At 38.2% G+C, this 17209-nt stretch overlaps 1 protein-coding gene across 1 annotated transcript in view; it reads left to right on the top strand.

Moving 5' to 3' along the window:
* The window catches only part of col27a1a (collagen, type XXVII, alpha 1a), a 95999-nt gene that overhangs the window by 64350 nt on the left and 14440 nt on the right, over nucleotides 1-17209 (top strand). Inside the window, exons 19-32 of the mRNA XM_047372996.1 lie at nucleotides 2094-2147; nucleotides 2233-2286; nucleotides 2510-2563; nucleotides 2697-2741; nucleotides 4534-4587; nucleotides 4695-4739; nucleotides 4855-4908; nucleotides 5005-5058; nucleotides 7660-7713; nucleotides 8283-8336; nucleotides 11960-12013; nucleotides 12223-12267; nucleotides 14951-14995; nucleotides 15298-15351. Coding sequence (XP_047228952.1) covers nucleotides 2094-2147; nucleotides 2233-2286; nucleotides 2510-2563; nucleotides 2697-2741; nucleotides 4534-4587; nucleotides 4695-4739; nucleotides 4855-4908; nucleotides 5005-5058; nucleotides 7660-7713; nucleotides 8283-8336; nucleotides 11960-12013; nucleotides 12223-12267; nucleotides 14951-14995; nucleotides 15298-15351 — 720 coding nt within the window. The remainder of the gene's footprint in view (nucleotides 1-2093; nucleotides 2148-2232; nucleotides 2287-2509; nucleotides 2564-2696; nucleotides 2742-4533; nucleotides 4588-4694; nucleotides 4740-4854; nucleotides 4909-5004; nucleotides 5059-7659; nucleotides 7714-8282; nucleotides 8337-11959; nucleotides 12014-12222; nucleotides 12268-14950; nucleotides 14996-15297; nucleotides 15352-17209) is intronic.

The following is a 17209-nucleotide window of genomic DNA, read 5'->3' as shown; positions in this document are numbered from 1 at the left end:
GTGTCACCAGCAAAGCACCCCCACACCATCACACCTCCTCCTCCATGCTTCACGGTGGGAACCAGGCATGTAGAGTCCATCCATTCACCTCTTCTGCGCCGCACAAAGACACGGTGGTTGGAACCAAAGATCTCAAACTTGGACTCATCAGACCAAAGCACAGATTTCCACTGGTCTAATGTCCATTCCTTGTGTTCTTCAGCCCAAACAAGTCTCTTCTGCTTGTTGCCTGTCCTCAGCAGTGGTTTCCTAGCAGCTATTTTACCATGAAGGCCTGATTCACACAGTCTCCTCTTAACAGTTGTTCTAGAGATGTGTCTGCTGCTAGAACTCTGTGTGGCATTGACCTGTTCTCTAATCTGAGCTGCTGTTAACCTGCAATTTCTGAGGCTGGTAACTCGGATGAACTTATGGTCCACAGCAAAGGTGACTCTTGGTCTTCCTTTCCCAGGGTGGTCCTCATGTGAGCCAGTTTCTTTGTAGCACTTGATGGTTTTTGCGACTGCACTTGGGGACACTTTCAAAGATTTCCCAATTGTTCGGACTGACTGACCTTCATTTCTTAAAGTAATGATGGCCACTCGTTTTTCTTTACTTAGCTGCTGCTTTTTTCTTGCCATAATACAAATTCTAACAGTCTATTCAGTAGGACTATCAGCTGTGTACTGTATCCACCTCCTGCACAACACAACTGATGGTCCCAACCCCATTTATAAGGCTTGAAATCCCACTTATTAAACCTGACAGGGCACACCTGTGAAGTGAAAACCATTTCAGGTGACTACCTCTTGAAGCTCATCAACAGAATGCCAAGAGTGTGTGGAGCAGTAATCAAAGCAAAAGATGAACCTAGAATATAAGACATATTTTCAGTTGTTTCACACTTTTTTGTTCAGTATATAATTCCACATGTGTTAATTCATAGTTTTGATGCCTTCAGTGTGAAGCTACAATATTCAAAGTCATGAAAATAAAAAAAACTCTTTGAATGAGAAGGTGTGTCCAAACCTTTGGTCTGTACTGTATTTCCTTCCAAGCTTAAGAAAACTGTTAATATAAAACAGTAAAAGTATTTGTATTTTATTTGGGACTCCTGTTAAAGACAATTGTCAACACCACTGACAATTCCTAAAATAAATTGTTGTAACCAATGCATTTTTACATTTTACTTCACTTAAGTTGATCACAGTGTTTAGGATTTTTAAATTAGTTACTTTTAATTAGACTTCCCTGGGGTATACATATGGCTTTATACAAAGACCTCAGACATCCTTCAAAATGGTAAAGACAAAAGAACATGCTATACAAGTACAGAAGATATGTGTTGATCCTAATGGATCTCAAGTTGGCTTTGTCTGTGGTCTATATTGCAGTGCTTGATTATTGTAGTCTTGACATAATCTTTTAAATTCATCAAAGTGCTTCTGAATGTAAGTAATTTTAACATTTTGAAGCGCCCCAGACTTGAGTCCCGACTTGAGTCCCGACTTGAGTCTGACAGGAAATATGTGGAGGGAGATCAAAATTAGTGTGAAGGCAAGGAAGCCTTAAAACTTCCAAAACTTCCAAACTTCCAAAACCAAGGATAAATTGTCAATATTCCAGTGGAAACATGCCACTTTTAATAAAATGCAAATAAAAACAGATATTTAAAAACAATGATACTCATTTTACATCAGAAATTAATTTCCTGGTTAAATGAAAATAATTTGAAATCTAAATCTGCCAGGGGTATGAATACATTTGGGCTGAAGTGTATTTAAGAGACTTATCAGAATAAACACAGTTTCTGTCTTACCGATACAAACTTACATGAGCTATACTTAGACTTAACCTGGAAACGTGTCATTTATCAAATGGGAGTCCAGGTGTAAAACCCAATACTCCTAACAACCTACGAACCTGCATGCGTTTCAAATAAAATCTGGTCACCTCCTCCAGAACACATCTAGTATCTCTGTCATGCAGTTTTGTAAAACTATACAGACCCATAAAGAGAAAAGCATGATATAAAGTGTTAGCACTTCAAATCTGCACATAAGTACAACACTGGAGCAAATGTATTTTATTACATCCTGTTACTGTTTTAATAGGGAAAAGTAGGAGAGAAAGGTCCTGATGGAGCACCTGGACCGCCAGGCCCTGAGGTTTGTGTTTGCAGCTTGATTGCTCTGTTGAGGATGTTTATCTGTGCTTCAGAAACGAGGTTAGTTCTCTTTTTACTTGTATCAGGGTTTCCCTGGTGACATGGGACCACCGGGAGAGAACGGCCTTGAAGGACTAAAGGTAAGTTAAACCCTCCTCTTGACACGCTCGGCTATCAAGTATTACTTAAAAAACAAAACAGAGCATCGCATTTGCTCCCTGTCTTTGCTGATGCACAAGGGTGATTTCTACTGAATGGTAACAATTCAGCTTTGTAATAAATATAGGATAAATTGGCTGAAAACATGAGTGTTAAAAGAATGTTACACTTCGGCATTAATTTTACTGCTTTTTACCCATCAAGGGAAAACTAGGAGACAGAGGTTTACCCGGGCCCCGAGGGATACCTGGCCTGGAGGTAGGACTGACAGACGCTACCCAACATCAAGGGAAGACATGAAACTTTCATGGCACCAGCCTCGTGTCTAGCGAGCGACATTTGATATCCCCAGAACATAAGCTGAGCTGAGATCTGTGTCCTCTGTTTCCAGGGAGACGAGGGTCTGATCGGGCCACTGGGACCATCAGGGCTTGAGGTAAGATAATAAGTAAATGTGTGTGTTTTTTGGATAGTAGGAAGCAAGATATAAAGGATAACTATTAACCATTTCATTTCATGAAATCTGGTCATTCACATAAAATTAACATAGCGATTTTTCTTTTTTTATTAGATGCACTAAATTATATATATGCATATATATACAGGACAAAGTATACATATATACTTTGTCCTACAGTATGACTCGTACAGTAGTTATTAATCCAATTTATTTTGATAGGATTGTATTTCTGAAGCCACTTTATTTTTGTCCTTTGTCCTTTTGTCTTGCTTGTTCATAAATGCTTGTATTTGGTCATTTTAAAAAGGAAGTTGGAACTCTTATAGTAACAGAGATGGAGAATCATCAAGAGGTCGGTAAAACTAGATCTCTATGTTCTTCAAGATTCACCATAGGAGTTAGCTATACCAATGTTCAAGGTTCAAGATAAAAGTGCAATAAAGTATTAGCATTAGCAACCCAAAAGCATCATTTTACTGTAGAGCAGGCAACAGATCACATGAAAGGAGGAAATAGATGTAATGCGATGTCTAAAATAAATTTTATTTTCCTTTTCTTTCAGCAGTCTTATTAGATAATGTGCAGTTTTAGTACTCGTATTTAATTATGCATGCCAAAGTTTACCGTGACTCATTAAGATTTTTTAGATAGCATTGAATTACTAATTTCTTCCCCCTCAGCACGAAGATAAAACATTTGTTTGCCATTTTATAGAGGCTGCAGCAGTTCTCCGATTAAAACTTTAGTTTTAATCTGTTTAGTGCGTCACTTTGGCCGCCAGGGGGTGATAGCTGTCATCACCATGTTCAGAAATGGCTCAGATTTGTAGCTACTATAAAAAGGCTGGAAGGTGGAAATAAGCCATTGCAGGAATAGATTTATTTTGCTTTATTTTGCTTTCAGACTTTTTATTAACTAATAAAAAAGATTTTCTCTGCTATATTTGTTTTTAATGTAGTTATCTGACTTAATTATTAGCCCAGATACAACACGTGAATCTTCCTTTCTTTCTGTGCACTTTCTATCAGTCTAAGTCCCTCCTCACTTGCCTACTTTTCACCCACCTGCTTGTCTGAAAATATGACTCAGTTTCTTGTCCTCTGTCTGAGAGGAAGTGGTGTTTGGCCCCTGTGGGAGCTGTTATTTATCTCTGGCTCCTGGCCAGAGATAAATAACAGTAGACCTGTACCTTCACTAATCTAACAGGAATGATGCTTGATCCTTACCTACCTTTTTTCCAGTGCTTGCACATTTTTATATGATGCTCCTTGCTTTCACTCTTTTTTATCAGTTAGGCCAGACAATTGTAGACATGGATTTTAATCAAGTAACAGGAAGTCACAAGTCCTGGAGAGCTGCAATTCATCTTTATATTGCAACCTAAATTGACTTTTGTTGCCTGTTTGAGTGAAATAAAGTGTGAGCTTTAACTATTTTACTAAAGCTGCCAACCAATCTGAGCTAAAACTTTGGAAATACTGACTCACTCAGTCTCACGGAGTTTGGCTGAGACTTTTCTGACCTGGAGGTATTGCTGGTTCATAAAAAAAACAGCTTACAGTCACTGAACACTTTCGCAGTCTGCATTACCTGCCTACTTCAACTGCTTGTACCCTGGAGATATTCCACAGATCTCCCCTTAAACTGTTCAACCTGTAGCAGACCCTTTCTATACACTAAGGCTTTGTGATGAACATTAATGATGCATTCATTGCCCAGTGAATGTCTGTTACTCACTGTTCGTTATTCTGCGGCTTATTTTTTTCAGGGTAGAATGGGAAGAAAAGGATTTCCTGGGAAGGTTGGCCCGGAGGGAGTGAAGGTGAATAAACTTCAAATCATTTACCATTAATTTGCTTTTTCCAAAAATACAGGATAGATGCACTTTTCCTAATAACGCCATGAATAAAAGTAGATTTGCGTCTGCAGGGAGAGGCTGGTATCCCAGGAAAAGTTGGGCCCATGGGAGAAAGAGTAAGAATCCCTGACATTGCCTCTTCATGTTTTGAATGATGGTACTTTTTCCCAAGCTATTTATCCATTAAACTCTTTCCATTCATCCATCCAACGCTGAGTGTTTGCATTTCAGGGCTTGGTGGGTTTCATCGGACCTGCGGGAGAGGCAGGGCTGGCAGGAGAGAAGGTAAGACTAAAACGAAAACATATGGGTTGCATTTGTTAATTAGGTCCTAAATACATTCCTTAACTTAAAAGTACTTTTGATACATGTGCATGTTAGGGAGATCGAGGGGAGATGGGCCTTCCCGGACCTCCTGGGGTAAAAGGATCAACGGTAAGAAACACTGAAAAATATATTTTTAGCTTATGAATGCCACTAAAAGCTGAGAATAATTAAAGCCTGGGCTTAATCATAATTTCAGGTAGAAGATGGATCATCGGTAAAGCCCTGATTAATATGTCTCATGATAAATTACAAATGTTTTGAAAGGCCACAGTTCTTCATCTTTGTTTGGCCTTGATTTCAGACTTTCAAACTTTTGATTCAAGTGTGTTACTCCCTACACTGCCACCTACTGGGCAGCTAGTGTAAATTCCACCAAGATGTCTTCAAACCCACATGGCCAGCAGTCAGATATGCAGGGCACCTCGGATTAATTATCTGTCCATTAAGGTGAACAATATACACCCCTGGCTATATTTTGTCATGATTTTATTTCTTATTCATGTTTGAAAAAAATATTGTTTTTCATACATAAAGATTATTCAAAGTACCTGGACAAGAGGGTCTGAGTGAGGTCATCATAACTCTATTCATGAAAGGGTTTCCTTACTTTTCCACAGTTATATGCTGAGATGTAGTTAGGTCAAGAAGGAGAGTAAAGGCACATCACTGTTCAGCTTATTTGAGTCTCTACTGTTACATCTCCTGTTTACCATATGGCGAAAGAAGTCTAGTAGGAAAAGGTATAAAACTGGCTCAAACAAAGGACAGGGTTATTCCAATGGACCGTTACAATGATTTACCTCCCTTTTGGGATCTTGTTATTACGGAAAGTACTAAATCCTCCTGAATGCCAATGGGTCTTCCAAAAAATAAGGAAATTAATAGTTTTGCAGGAGTATTGGCTTAGTCTGTTGTTATCTAGGATCTGATCCTTTTTTATGGATGTTGAAGCTACCAACTCTTCTTTCCCCTCAGATTTTTTAGTAATTGTCAGGGCTCAGGGCTATCTCTAACATGTTTTTGTCACATGAAAACATTTATTTTTTTCCATTCTTAACTTAAAAATACATTTATTAATTTTAAGTTAAGTATGGAAAAATATTCCAGCCCCTTGAACCTTTTAAAAATGTTCATTTTGCAACCACAAACTTCTAAGTATTTTGCATAATTGTGTTTGCATTCATTTGTGTTCAGCCCCACTGAGTCAGTGCATTGTAAACCACATTTCGCTGCAAATACAGCTGCGGGTCTTTTTGGGTCATGCCTCCATGAACTTTACACATCCAGAAACTAACGTTTTTGACCATTCATTTTTGTAGAATAGCTCAAGCTCAGTCAGCTTGCATGGAGAGCATCCATGAAAAGCCATTTTGAAGTCTTGCCACAGATTCCCAATTAAATTTGGGTCTGGACATGAAGATCCTTTAATCTGAATCATTCCATTGTAGTTCCAACTTCATGGTGTCTGTTGTCCTGCTGGAAGGTGAACCTCTGCCCTAGATTCAAGTCTTTTGCAGCCTCTAACAGATTATCTTCCAGGAATACGTTCTTGTTTTCCTTCATCCATGTTCCTATCAGCTCTGACCAGCTCTTGTTGATAAAAAAGAACCCCGCAGCATGGTGCTGCCATCACCATGTCTCATTATTGGGATATCTTGTTTAAGGTGATGTGCTGTGTTAGTTTTTCCCCATATATAGAGTTATGCATGTAGGTCAAAAAAACCACATAGATTATTATTACCTTTGTGGGTTCATTTATTTTTAGGTTTTTTATCGTACTCACTTCCCCTTTGTTTTAAGTACTAGAAGTATTTTTGTGATACATTTGGGGCATAGATGAGATGTTTTCTTTGACAAAGCTCCAAGTTTGGCAGAAAATTTGCTTACCATCTGCTTCTACATATAGCATGTGGCTACTTTGTTGTTTTTTCTCCTTTGTGGATGATTATCCGTAAAGGACTTTGGAGAAGAGAAAGATTTAGTCATTCATCACTGCTTTTGGCTTACAGCCAGCTGGATTTCCCTTGGGATATTAACACTCATACACATTCTCACTTAAAAGGAAGCTCTCTGTTGGCTCGCTCCCTCAGCTCAAAAACAGAAACAGACCCTTTGGAAAAGAAGGCATCACCAAAAGTGAGAGAAGCTGCTAACAGAAAGCTCTTACTGTAAGAATCAATGTTTTATTTCTGTGGGCTCATGACGTCAGAGGTGTCAGTTTGAATGGATTTTATTGTTCTCAGATGTTTTGGGGAGTTTGACCAAAACATTCCCCATTATTCCGTTAGGTTTTTACAAATGCCCAGGCCAGTAAACCGAGTCCAATAAAAAAAATGAAATCAAGCCAGAAGTGGTATGTTTTCTTATATAAAATCAGCTCCTCATGCTTTCCTTTGGCCTCTTCTTTCCAATTTGCTTTAATTCTACCACTAAATCTGTTTTCTAGTGCTGAGTCTTTCTGCAGAACAAATGTCAAAATGTTTCTTTTTAGCAAGCTCTCCACAGTCTAGTAGATTTAAAGTTAATGTCAACACTTCTTTAATTAATTCCAAATTGAGGAATTAACTCTGAAAAAACTTCTTTCCAGTCGCTGTAAGAGCTGCAGAATTAACATTGTGTTGTTAATCAACCATGACCTTAACATAAATTTTTTTTGCCTAATTTGTTGTGTAAAAAGTTGTGTTCTGTTTGTTTGTGTAAACACAATAGGGTCACCAAGGTACACCAGGTGAGACTGGACCTCCTGGACCACCAGGAAGAAAAGTAAGTCATCACTTCTTTCCTTTCCTTCTTTTTAACTTTTCAGTCAAAAACACTGAATGCTCTTTTTAGAACTGTAAGTTTAGCAACTGTAGACAGTCTTATTCTGCAGGGCCAGTATTCCCAATATGCTGCAGAGGTTTCCTGAGCATTATGAACTGTGACAGCCTCCCGCTGAATATGCATTATCCTCCTGTCAGTCAAAAACCCAACACCTATAACCAATTACAAGCTGCTACCGGCCCCCCTCGTCCCCTCGGTGTGTCTTTACCGTGGCCTTGCTTGGTTTAGAGCAGGTCCTGCGCTGGTTCAAAGTGGGGGCCACTGAGCCACCAAAACAAACATAAACATGGAGCTTTGGGGGCAGCAGGACAGGATTCCAGAGCAGGCTCTTTAATTGGTGTGAGTGACAGATCTAACAACAAACCCTATACTGTGTTCCTGAGGTCAGGCTGCTCCCTCCCTGGGGTCAATAGCCAGGGGGCCCTCTGGTCTGTCAGTGTAAACCTTTGTTTTATCTTTCCATCCTTTCTATTCCCCCCCTTTATCCTCCTTTTTTCTTTGTTCATTAGGGCCCTCCTGGAGCAAGTGGGCCAGGCGGTACCAGAGGACCCAAAGGCTTGCGGGTAAGTTAGAAGGTTCGCGCAAGTATTAATTGTTGTTCTGCAATAAGCCTGAAGACCACATCATCAGTCAATTTGACATAACAAGTGTGTGTGCTGTATGTACTGCTGCTGTTTCTCTACTACTAGAAAACGTCAGGAACCTAGTGAAGTGACGCGGAGCTGCCTAGGACACACATTTTGTCACAATACAACCACAAACGTCAAGTCATTTTACTTGCATTTATGTGATGGTTTCATAAAACATAGTACAATATTGTGAAGTCACTGAAAACGGGTTCATGCTTTTCCATTTTTTACAAATAAAAATCTAGAAAATGTGGCATGCTATAGTATTTAGCTCCCTTGAGTCAATACTTTGTAGAACTATCCTCACATGTAGCCACAGCTGCAATCCTTGCTAGATAGATAGATAGATAGATAGATAGATAGATAGATAGATAGATAGATAGATAGATAGATAGATAGATAGATAGATAGATAGATAGATAGATAGATAGATAGATAGATAGATAGATAGATAGATAGATAGATAGATAGATAGATGATAGATAGATAGATAGATAGATAGATAGATAGATAGATAGATAGATAGATAGATAGATAGATAGATAGATAGATAGATAGATAGATAGATAGATAGATAGATAGATAGATAGATAGATAGATAGATAGATAGATAGATAGATAGATAGATAGATAGATAGATAGATAGATAGATAGATAGATAGATAGATAGATAGATAGATAGATAGATAGATAGATAGATTTCTCTTAAATCAAACAATTTCTCTTTTGTTAAACAAAATAACAATGAAAATACCTTGGTTTCAAAACCATTTCACAGATAATAATTTTAAACCTTGGGGAGAGTAGCTATGTTTTTTCAAAGAAGATTTTAATTTTATGCTCATGTGATTTAAGAATCGTACGTCTAAGTTTTGACGAGAAGAAAAATAAGCCTTGAGCTTATTTTTATCAGAAACATTTATGGGACACTTGCCTGGCTGTGGTTGGCCCATGCACACTCCCTCGTCACTCTGTGTTTTTGGTTAATGCTAAAGCCGGTAGAGTTTCCCTGCCTGAGTTGGCCAAGATTAGAAACAGGAGTGCTTCTACTCAGATACAAAATTGAATTGTTGAGTAATAAAAAGTGTTGTGGCGTCTGCAGGATGGCATCAGAACATAAAGAAGTTGGTACCATTGCTGTCTTTGTTTTCTGTCACTGAACTATGCAGTACCTTCATAGGAGGGCCTGGAACTATCTCACATTTTGTCGCATTACAACCAGGCTTCGTAGTGTTGTTTTAGGTTTCAGTGTCAAAGACAATGTAGTGCATACATTTTTACAAAAAAAGATCTGAGTGAACATTTGTGTTCAGCTCCTTTTACTCTGATTCCCCTCAAAAAATTCAGTTTAATCTTTCTGAAGTCTCATAATTGGTCAATGTAGACTACTTGTATTCCTTTTTATCTCAGTATAAATCCAGCGGTTCTTTGAAGGCCTCAGAGGTTTGTTAGAGGATTTTAGTGAACAATCATCATCATAAGGAGAGAGGATAAAAAGGGATGAAATAGTTATAGTGTTTAAGGGAGGATTAGGTTATAAAACAATATCATAAACTTTCCCATTTAAGAACTCTCCATTTTATTATCTCAAAGCTTAAAGAGTATGACACAAACATTGACATGGCCGTCCACCTAAATTTACAGGCCATGCAAGGAGAGTGATAATTAGGGTGTAAGCCAGGACTTCTTCTGTAACTCTGGTGGAGCTGCAGAGACCCGCAGCACAAGTGGGAGATTCAATCGAAATAATGACAGTTGTTCACTTCACAAATCATTCATTTTTAGCAAAAAGGTAAAAAGAAAGTCTTGTAAAAGAAATGCATGAGAAGTAATTTTTACTGTTTGTCACAAGAAATGAAGCGGACCCAGCAAACGTGAAAGAAGGTGCTCGAGTCAGATAGAACCTTTTCGCCTACATACAACATCAAATCAGATTCATGTATTGGGTAAGATGGATGGAGATGAAAGAAGATCAAAGAAACAAACTGTTTACAGTTTTGAGATTGGGACGAAGGTTCAATTTCCAGCCGGACACCAACATCTAGGCAGTGCAACAATGAAATGGTTGGGATCAAGGCATTGCATGTGTTAGAATATGGCCCATGTAAAATCAAGACCTAAATCCCATTGAGAATCTATGACAAGCCTTGAAAATAGATGCCCACAGCAGTTCTCTATCAAATCCAACTGAAATTGAATGATTTAGCCTAGTAGAATGGGCATACATTTCAGTCTCTTGATGTGCAAAGCTGGTAGAGGCTTTTTGCAAATAACCTGTAGATGTAATTGCAACAAAAGGAACAATTAACGTAGGCTGAATACAAATGCATGTCACACTTAAATGGTTTTCATTTACAAAACAATTAATAATACTTATTTTCCTTCTACCTCGTAATTATGCTCTCCTTTGTCTGTCACATAAAATCCCAATAAAGCACATTGATGTTTGTGGTTGTAATGCTGCAAAAAGGTCTGGGAGTATATCATATTTGTGTGCTTAAAAACTATTTTAAACTATTAAATCAGGGTTGCAGATGTCAGGCATTAAGAGTCCCATGTATTACAAATTCTGCAGTGCATCTAATATCTACATTTCAAAGTATCTGGAGCTAATAATTGCTGAGGACATCTAACGGACAAATCTTCAGTTTATATGTTCCCACACTGCAGACCATGTTTCTACTACTCAGCAGTTTGTGGTTGTTTCTGAGCTGGTTTAAATTGAACTTGTTGAATTCATACTCCTGGTATTCATTTGCTTGCCTTTTGTGAGTCAGAAAAGAGTTTTGAACCCACAGTACACTAATGTCACTGGATTTAGTTCATTTCTTTTCATTTTTTATTTGGCCAGAAGCAGTGGAGGAAATATATTCCGTACTAATCGGCTAATCACTCAATGTAAACTGAACCAGCGGGTAGCAGGTACCCCAGACAGGAATGTTAATGAGCAGTGCACATCCAGTTCTATGTATAATAGGCTTATAGCACTTCAGCTATTGTTGTTCACTCTGGGCCAAACTCCCACTGTGCTTGGTCATGAATCAGTCAAACAACAAGGCCTCCTTCAGGGCGTTTCAGGAGTGTAAATCAGGATTTTCCTGTGCAGGGCTGCAAAATTTGACTGGATGCAGGTGACAAGCAGATGGAGTGTATTGGTACACTGCCTGACTCCCATTTGCTTTTATTGGTTGCTGGTCTAGCATGAGTTTAAGCCATTTAGATTAATTACATTTGAATGTTTCACTCATGTAATCCAAACAGTTGAGTTTATGTTTATTTAGATGTGAATTCTTACTCTCTGAATCTAGTGGTAAATTAATGTGACTGTGAGGTCAGTGACTTTCACTGCCAGAAAGGCCATGCATCTGTTTGTATTTTAAGACTCTGAATACATCCACAAACTAGAAGGTGTTATTTTTATATTTGTCTAAAGAAGTGAAGTTTATAGACATTGCAACCCTTCAAAGGGCTCTGACTTGAGGACATGCAGTGCTTGTTTGTCTGGCAGTGTTACAGTGACCTCTGTTGGTAAAGTGACACATGTCTTGTTTTCTCAGGGAGCAACGGGGCCTGACGGTCCAACAGGAGAGGTGGGGTCAGAGGGCAAGAAGGTAAGGTTGCTGGCATTACTCAATCAAATTATATAATTAATTAACATAAACATAACAAATAATTGATATCCTGTATATTTTATTTCATAGACATTATACAAGCATTCAAAAGAAATGGGAGGACAATTGCACATATGTACCCTTTTATCTAAGGAACAGTACAAATACAATTAATTACCACATTATCTCATCCTTTCTCTTCACTGAAGGGTCCTGATGGTCCTCCAGGAAAAATAGGTTTCCCAGGATCACAGGTAAAGCTCCAGAACAGCGTCCTACTTTTCCTTTCCTCCTTTGCATATAGTTTTTTGGCACCTATGTTCTCACAGAGCTCCTGCATTGTACCGGCAGTGTTGAGATCCAAATTAAAATCAAAGATATTACGCTAAAGAGAGAGGATCACTTTTTAATTATATTTTACAGTTCATGACCAGGTTTATATATGTGACCAGAAAGTATGACACTATTCTTCATTGCATGCTCATTTAGCTAATATGGGAATGCGGGTTTCCATAGAATTCATACGCTTAAAATGTTCCGCATTTTGTCAGATTGCAACAACAAACCTCTGTTTTTGTTAAGATTTTAATAGATTAGCCAACACAAAATCATGTATAATGTGAAGTGGAATCAAAAAGATACATGGTTTTCATTTTCAACATTCAAGTGTTGTGTGCATCCCCTTTATCCGTCTACCCCCAAATGAATTCCAGTTAAAACCATTGGTTTCAGCAGTCACAAGACCTCTGAAATGTATTTTCAGTATATAAAGTTGTTCTGTGAGGGCATCAGATATTTGTTAGAGAAAATAGCTTATTAAAAATAAGGAACACAGCAGACAGATCAGGGAGCAAGTTGTAAAGAAGAGTCAAGGTTCAATCCTTCATTCAAAATTGGGAAAAGTATGGTACAGCTGCACACCTATCAAGGCATGGCAGTTCAGCTAAACTGATTGATGGCTAAAAGAGGGAGTATATATTAAAGAAGTATCTAAGAAGCCCATAGTTCATGGTAACTCTGGAGCAGCTGCAGCTCAGGTGGGACAATCTGCTGACTGGAGAACATTTAGTTGTGCATAAATGTGACATTTAAGAACAAGTATCAAGAGAATACCCATTTTTGAAAGAAAGGCATAGTAAGTCCTGTTAAAGTTTGCCATAAGCCATGAAGGATGCCCAACAAAGATTGCTATTGTCAGATTAGGTCTTGAACTCTGAAACGCTGTGTGGGAAACTAACAGTGTACCTCACCATGAAAGTACCATCCTCAAGGTAACACATCCCATGGCAACATTATGCTGTGGGAATTATTTTGTTCCATGGAAACTGATTGGACTTGCTCTCATTGCGTTGAGATAAACCCTAAAAGATTTGCGCTGTAATTTAGGTTAATTACGTTTTTAATCATGTATGGCTGAATAGTAAAAGAAAAAAAAAACAATAATTTTTTTCCCTCACACTTCACAATTATGTAGCATTTTGCTTTGATATTTTGCATAAATTAAAGACTTCAAAGATAAAATGGGGAAAAGCTGAATGGCTTTTAATACTTTTGCATGGTGCTCTGTAAATCTAACACAGTAGGAGTCTGGAAAAGAGCTTCAGTGAAAAGCAGTGAAAGTGGTACTCACAATCGACACCCAGCCCTACCCTTCTACTAAGCCCAGCACCACCCTTCCACCATCTTTCCGTTCAGACGGCCTCAATAAAATAAAATCATGGTTTAGTTAAAACGTCCTCCAACTGAACTCCAAGAAAACTGAATTTCTCCTTGATGGTACCAAGCCCACTTTAACAAGATTTAGCAACCCCACAATTAGAATCAATGATCCTTCAGTTTCTCCTTCCCATCAAATCAAGAGTCTGAGTGTCATCCACAACAGCACTCTATCTTACGAATCCCATATCAACAACATTACCTGATCTGCATATTTCCACCTTCGAAACATCAACCATCTCCTTCTATCTCTTGCACTCACCAGCGCACCTATCCTCATCAACACACTTGTCACTGTAACTCATTTCTTTCAGGTCTTCCTCACAAAATCCTTCGCAAACTTCATCTATTCCAGAACACAGCTGCCCGAGATATCACAAGAATGTCCTCCTTTGAATATCACATTGATTTCAAGATTCTCCTTCTCGCTTTCTCTCTCCATGATAACTTGACACCTACTTACCTCATTGATCTTTGCCATTACACATCCGCTGGAACTCTTCTCTCTTCTTCATCCTTCTTTCTTGTGACACATCCTGCCTATTAGACAGCCAAAGGGTCCAGAGCTTTCTCTCACATAGCTCCCCATCTTTGAAATTTTCTTCCACAACACATCCATGATTCCAACTCTGTCCACATTGAAATCCTAACTCGAAACCCACCTGTTTAAACTAGCGTATTATGTGTAATCTCTGATATCAATTTTGCTGTTACTGCGCCAGTCATTGTTTTGTTTTTATTGTTGTTTGCTCTTATATTGTTTTGTTCTTTATGCTTCTACTGTAACTATATCTTTTTTGTTCTGTGTTCTTGAATAACTTGAAAATCTCCTTCAAATGAAAAAGATTATTGTTATTATTAGTAAGTTTTAGGACTTTAGAAGACATAAACAAGCTGCTGATGACATACATCTTTTGCAAAGGTAGAAAATAAGATATACAAAGAAATCCTAAGTTCAAGGATCTCCAACTTTGTCCTTATTTTGTTTCAATTCTAAGTAGAAGTTAACATGTTATCTAGTATTTTATTTTTAACTCATCCAATATGTCTGAAACAAGGCAAATGAGTCATTTTAATTGCCCCCTTTCTCATTTATATGTTTACGCTACATGAAAGAAATGCTTTTTAGAACAAGTTTGATTTTAACTAGCTCTAGTTTCCCACGAGTGACTCTTCTTCTTATCCTGTCGTCTAATTCTTTCTTCCATTGTGTCACCCCAGGGAAAGATCGGAGAGCCTGGAGAAACTGGGCCTAAAGGTTTTTCTGTAAGTTCAGTGTTTTTCTATTTGGGAATAAATAAACATAGATCACTGAAAATAAATACGTCACTTAATAAATTAATAATTTAAACACTAAACTCTCAATGCATACTAAAATTGGAATAGGTTAGAGATGCAAGGCTGAGATTGTTTGGACATATGCAGAGGAGGAATGGTGGATTTATTGGATAAAATACATCTAACAGAGAGCTATGAGAGAGGATGGGCCAAAAGAGAATATTTTGACATTTGTTGTGTTATTATTAGATGATGTGCTGATGTCTAAACTCACATTATTTTGTTTTCAGGGAATCCAAGGGCCTTCTGGACCTCAAGGAGACAAGGGAATAGCTGGAGACCCTGTATGTTAAAACTTTTAAATACTTTCTTCAGCTTCTATAAATCTTTTGTTCCCTCCTAAGTTAAATAATGGATTTTCATCTCCATTATCTCTTTTTCCTGTTTTCTCTGTGAAGACCCACTCTTTGTAGTTCATTAAACATGTACTCCCTTTCTGTAAACCTTTATTAAATTGTCCATGGCAAGAAATTGAACTTTAGTTCAATCCTTCTGTTCCTATCAATCTGAAGTAAATCAGAGCAGGTGGAATGCATAAATGAGTATTACAGCATTGGAATACTCATTTATGTGTTTCTATGTAATAACATAGGAGGTTAGGCTTTGAAAACATACCATTTGTAGACATTAACTTCATATTTGTTCATGTTCCAAATTTGGCTCATTTGATATTCCTCAAATAATAACTACAGTGTTTGTTGTCATCCAAGGGGCATTGCAAGGAAATAATGCTACCTTTAAAGTTTCATTCTCAAACAGTTTATCAAGTTTACAGTTCTTCTTAAATACCTTATACTTGGGGCAGATTTTGAATTAAAACTATTGTTTATTCAACTGAGAAGTTTGTTTCTTATAGGGAATGAGACACGAATCCCTGAAAATACAATCAAAACATGTAAAAGGAGTACAAATAAATTAATAATTTGTCTGTTTTTGTTTACATTATTTACATTTTATTTAAAAAATGGCATGTCAAAAATATTTAGAAAAAAGCACCTTCCTTCCTTCCTTCCTTTATCCATTCGTCCCTCTGTTTTTGACTCTACTACCTTCCTTCATTCATTAGACTAACACTTACATCTCTTGCCTATTCTCTAGAGTCAATTGCTCTTAGTCTGCATAACTGATTTCCATATTAGACAAAACATTTCTGAGATATACTCACTGGCCACTTTATTAGGTACAGCTGTCCAACCTCTTCTTAACGCAAATTTCTAATCAGCCAATCACATGGCAGCAACTCAATGCATTTAGGCATGTAGACATGGTTAAGACGATCAGTTCAAACTGAGCATCAGAATGGGGAAGAAAGGTGATTTAAGTGACTTTGAACGTGGCATGGTTGTTGGTGCCAGACGGGCTGGTCTGAGTATTTTAGAATCTGCTGATCTACTGGGATTTTTACGCACTACCATCTCTAGGGTTTACAGAGAATGGTCCGAAAAAGAGAAAATATCCAGTGAGTGGGCGCAAATGCCTTGTTGATGCCAGAGGTCACAGGAGAATGGGCAGATTGGTTTGAGTTGATAGAATGGCAACAGTAACTCAAATAACCACTTGTTACAACCAAGGCCTGCAGAAGAGCATCTCTGAACGCATAACACGTCGAACCTTGAGGTGGATGGGCTACAGCAGCAAAAGACCACACCAGGTGCCACTCCTGTCAGCTAAGAACAGGAAACTGAGGCTACAATTCGCACAGGCTCACCAAAATTGGACAATAGAAGATTGGAAAAACGTTGCCTGATCTGATGAGTCTCGATTTCTGCTGCAACATTCGGATGGTAGGGTCAGAATTTGGCTTCAACAACATGAAAGCATGGATCCATCCTGTCTTGTATCAACGGTTCAGGCTGGTGGTGGTGGTGGTGTAATGGTGTGGGGGATATTTTCTTGGCACACTTTGGGCCTCTTAGTACCAATTGAGCATCGTGTCAACGCCACAGCCTACCTGAGTATTGTTGCTGACCATGTCCATTCCTTTATGACCACAGTGTACCCATCTTCTGATGGTTACTTCCAGCAGGATAACGCACCATGTCATAAAGCACGAATCATCTCAGACTGGTTTCTTGAACATGACAATGAGTTCACTGGACTCAAATGGCCTCCACAGTCACCAGATCTCAATCCAATAGAGCA

Source organism: Girardinichthys multiradiatus, chromosome 8 (genome assembly GCF_021462225.1).
Source record: "Girardinichthys multiradiatus isolate DD_20200921_A chromosome 8, DD_fGirMul_XY1, whole genome shotgun sequence".
Classification (NCBI taxonomy): domain Eukaryota; kingdom Metazoa; phylum Chordata; class Actinopteri; order Cyprinodontiformes; family Goodeidae; genus Girardinichthys; species Girardinichthys multiradiatus.
Note: the sequence above shows the minus strand (reverse complement) of the source record. Positions and strands in the feature narration are given on the sequence as shown.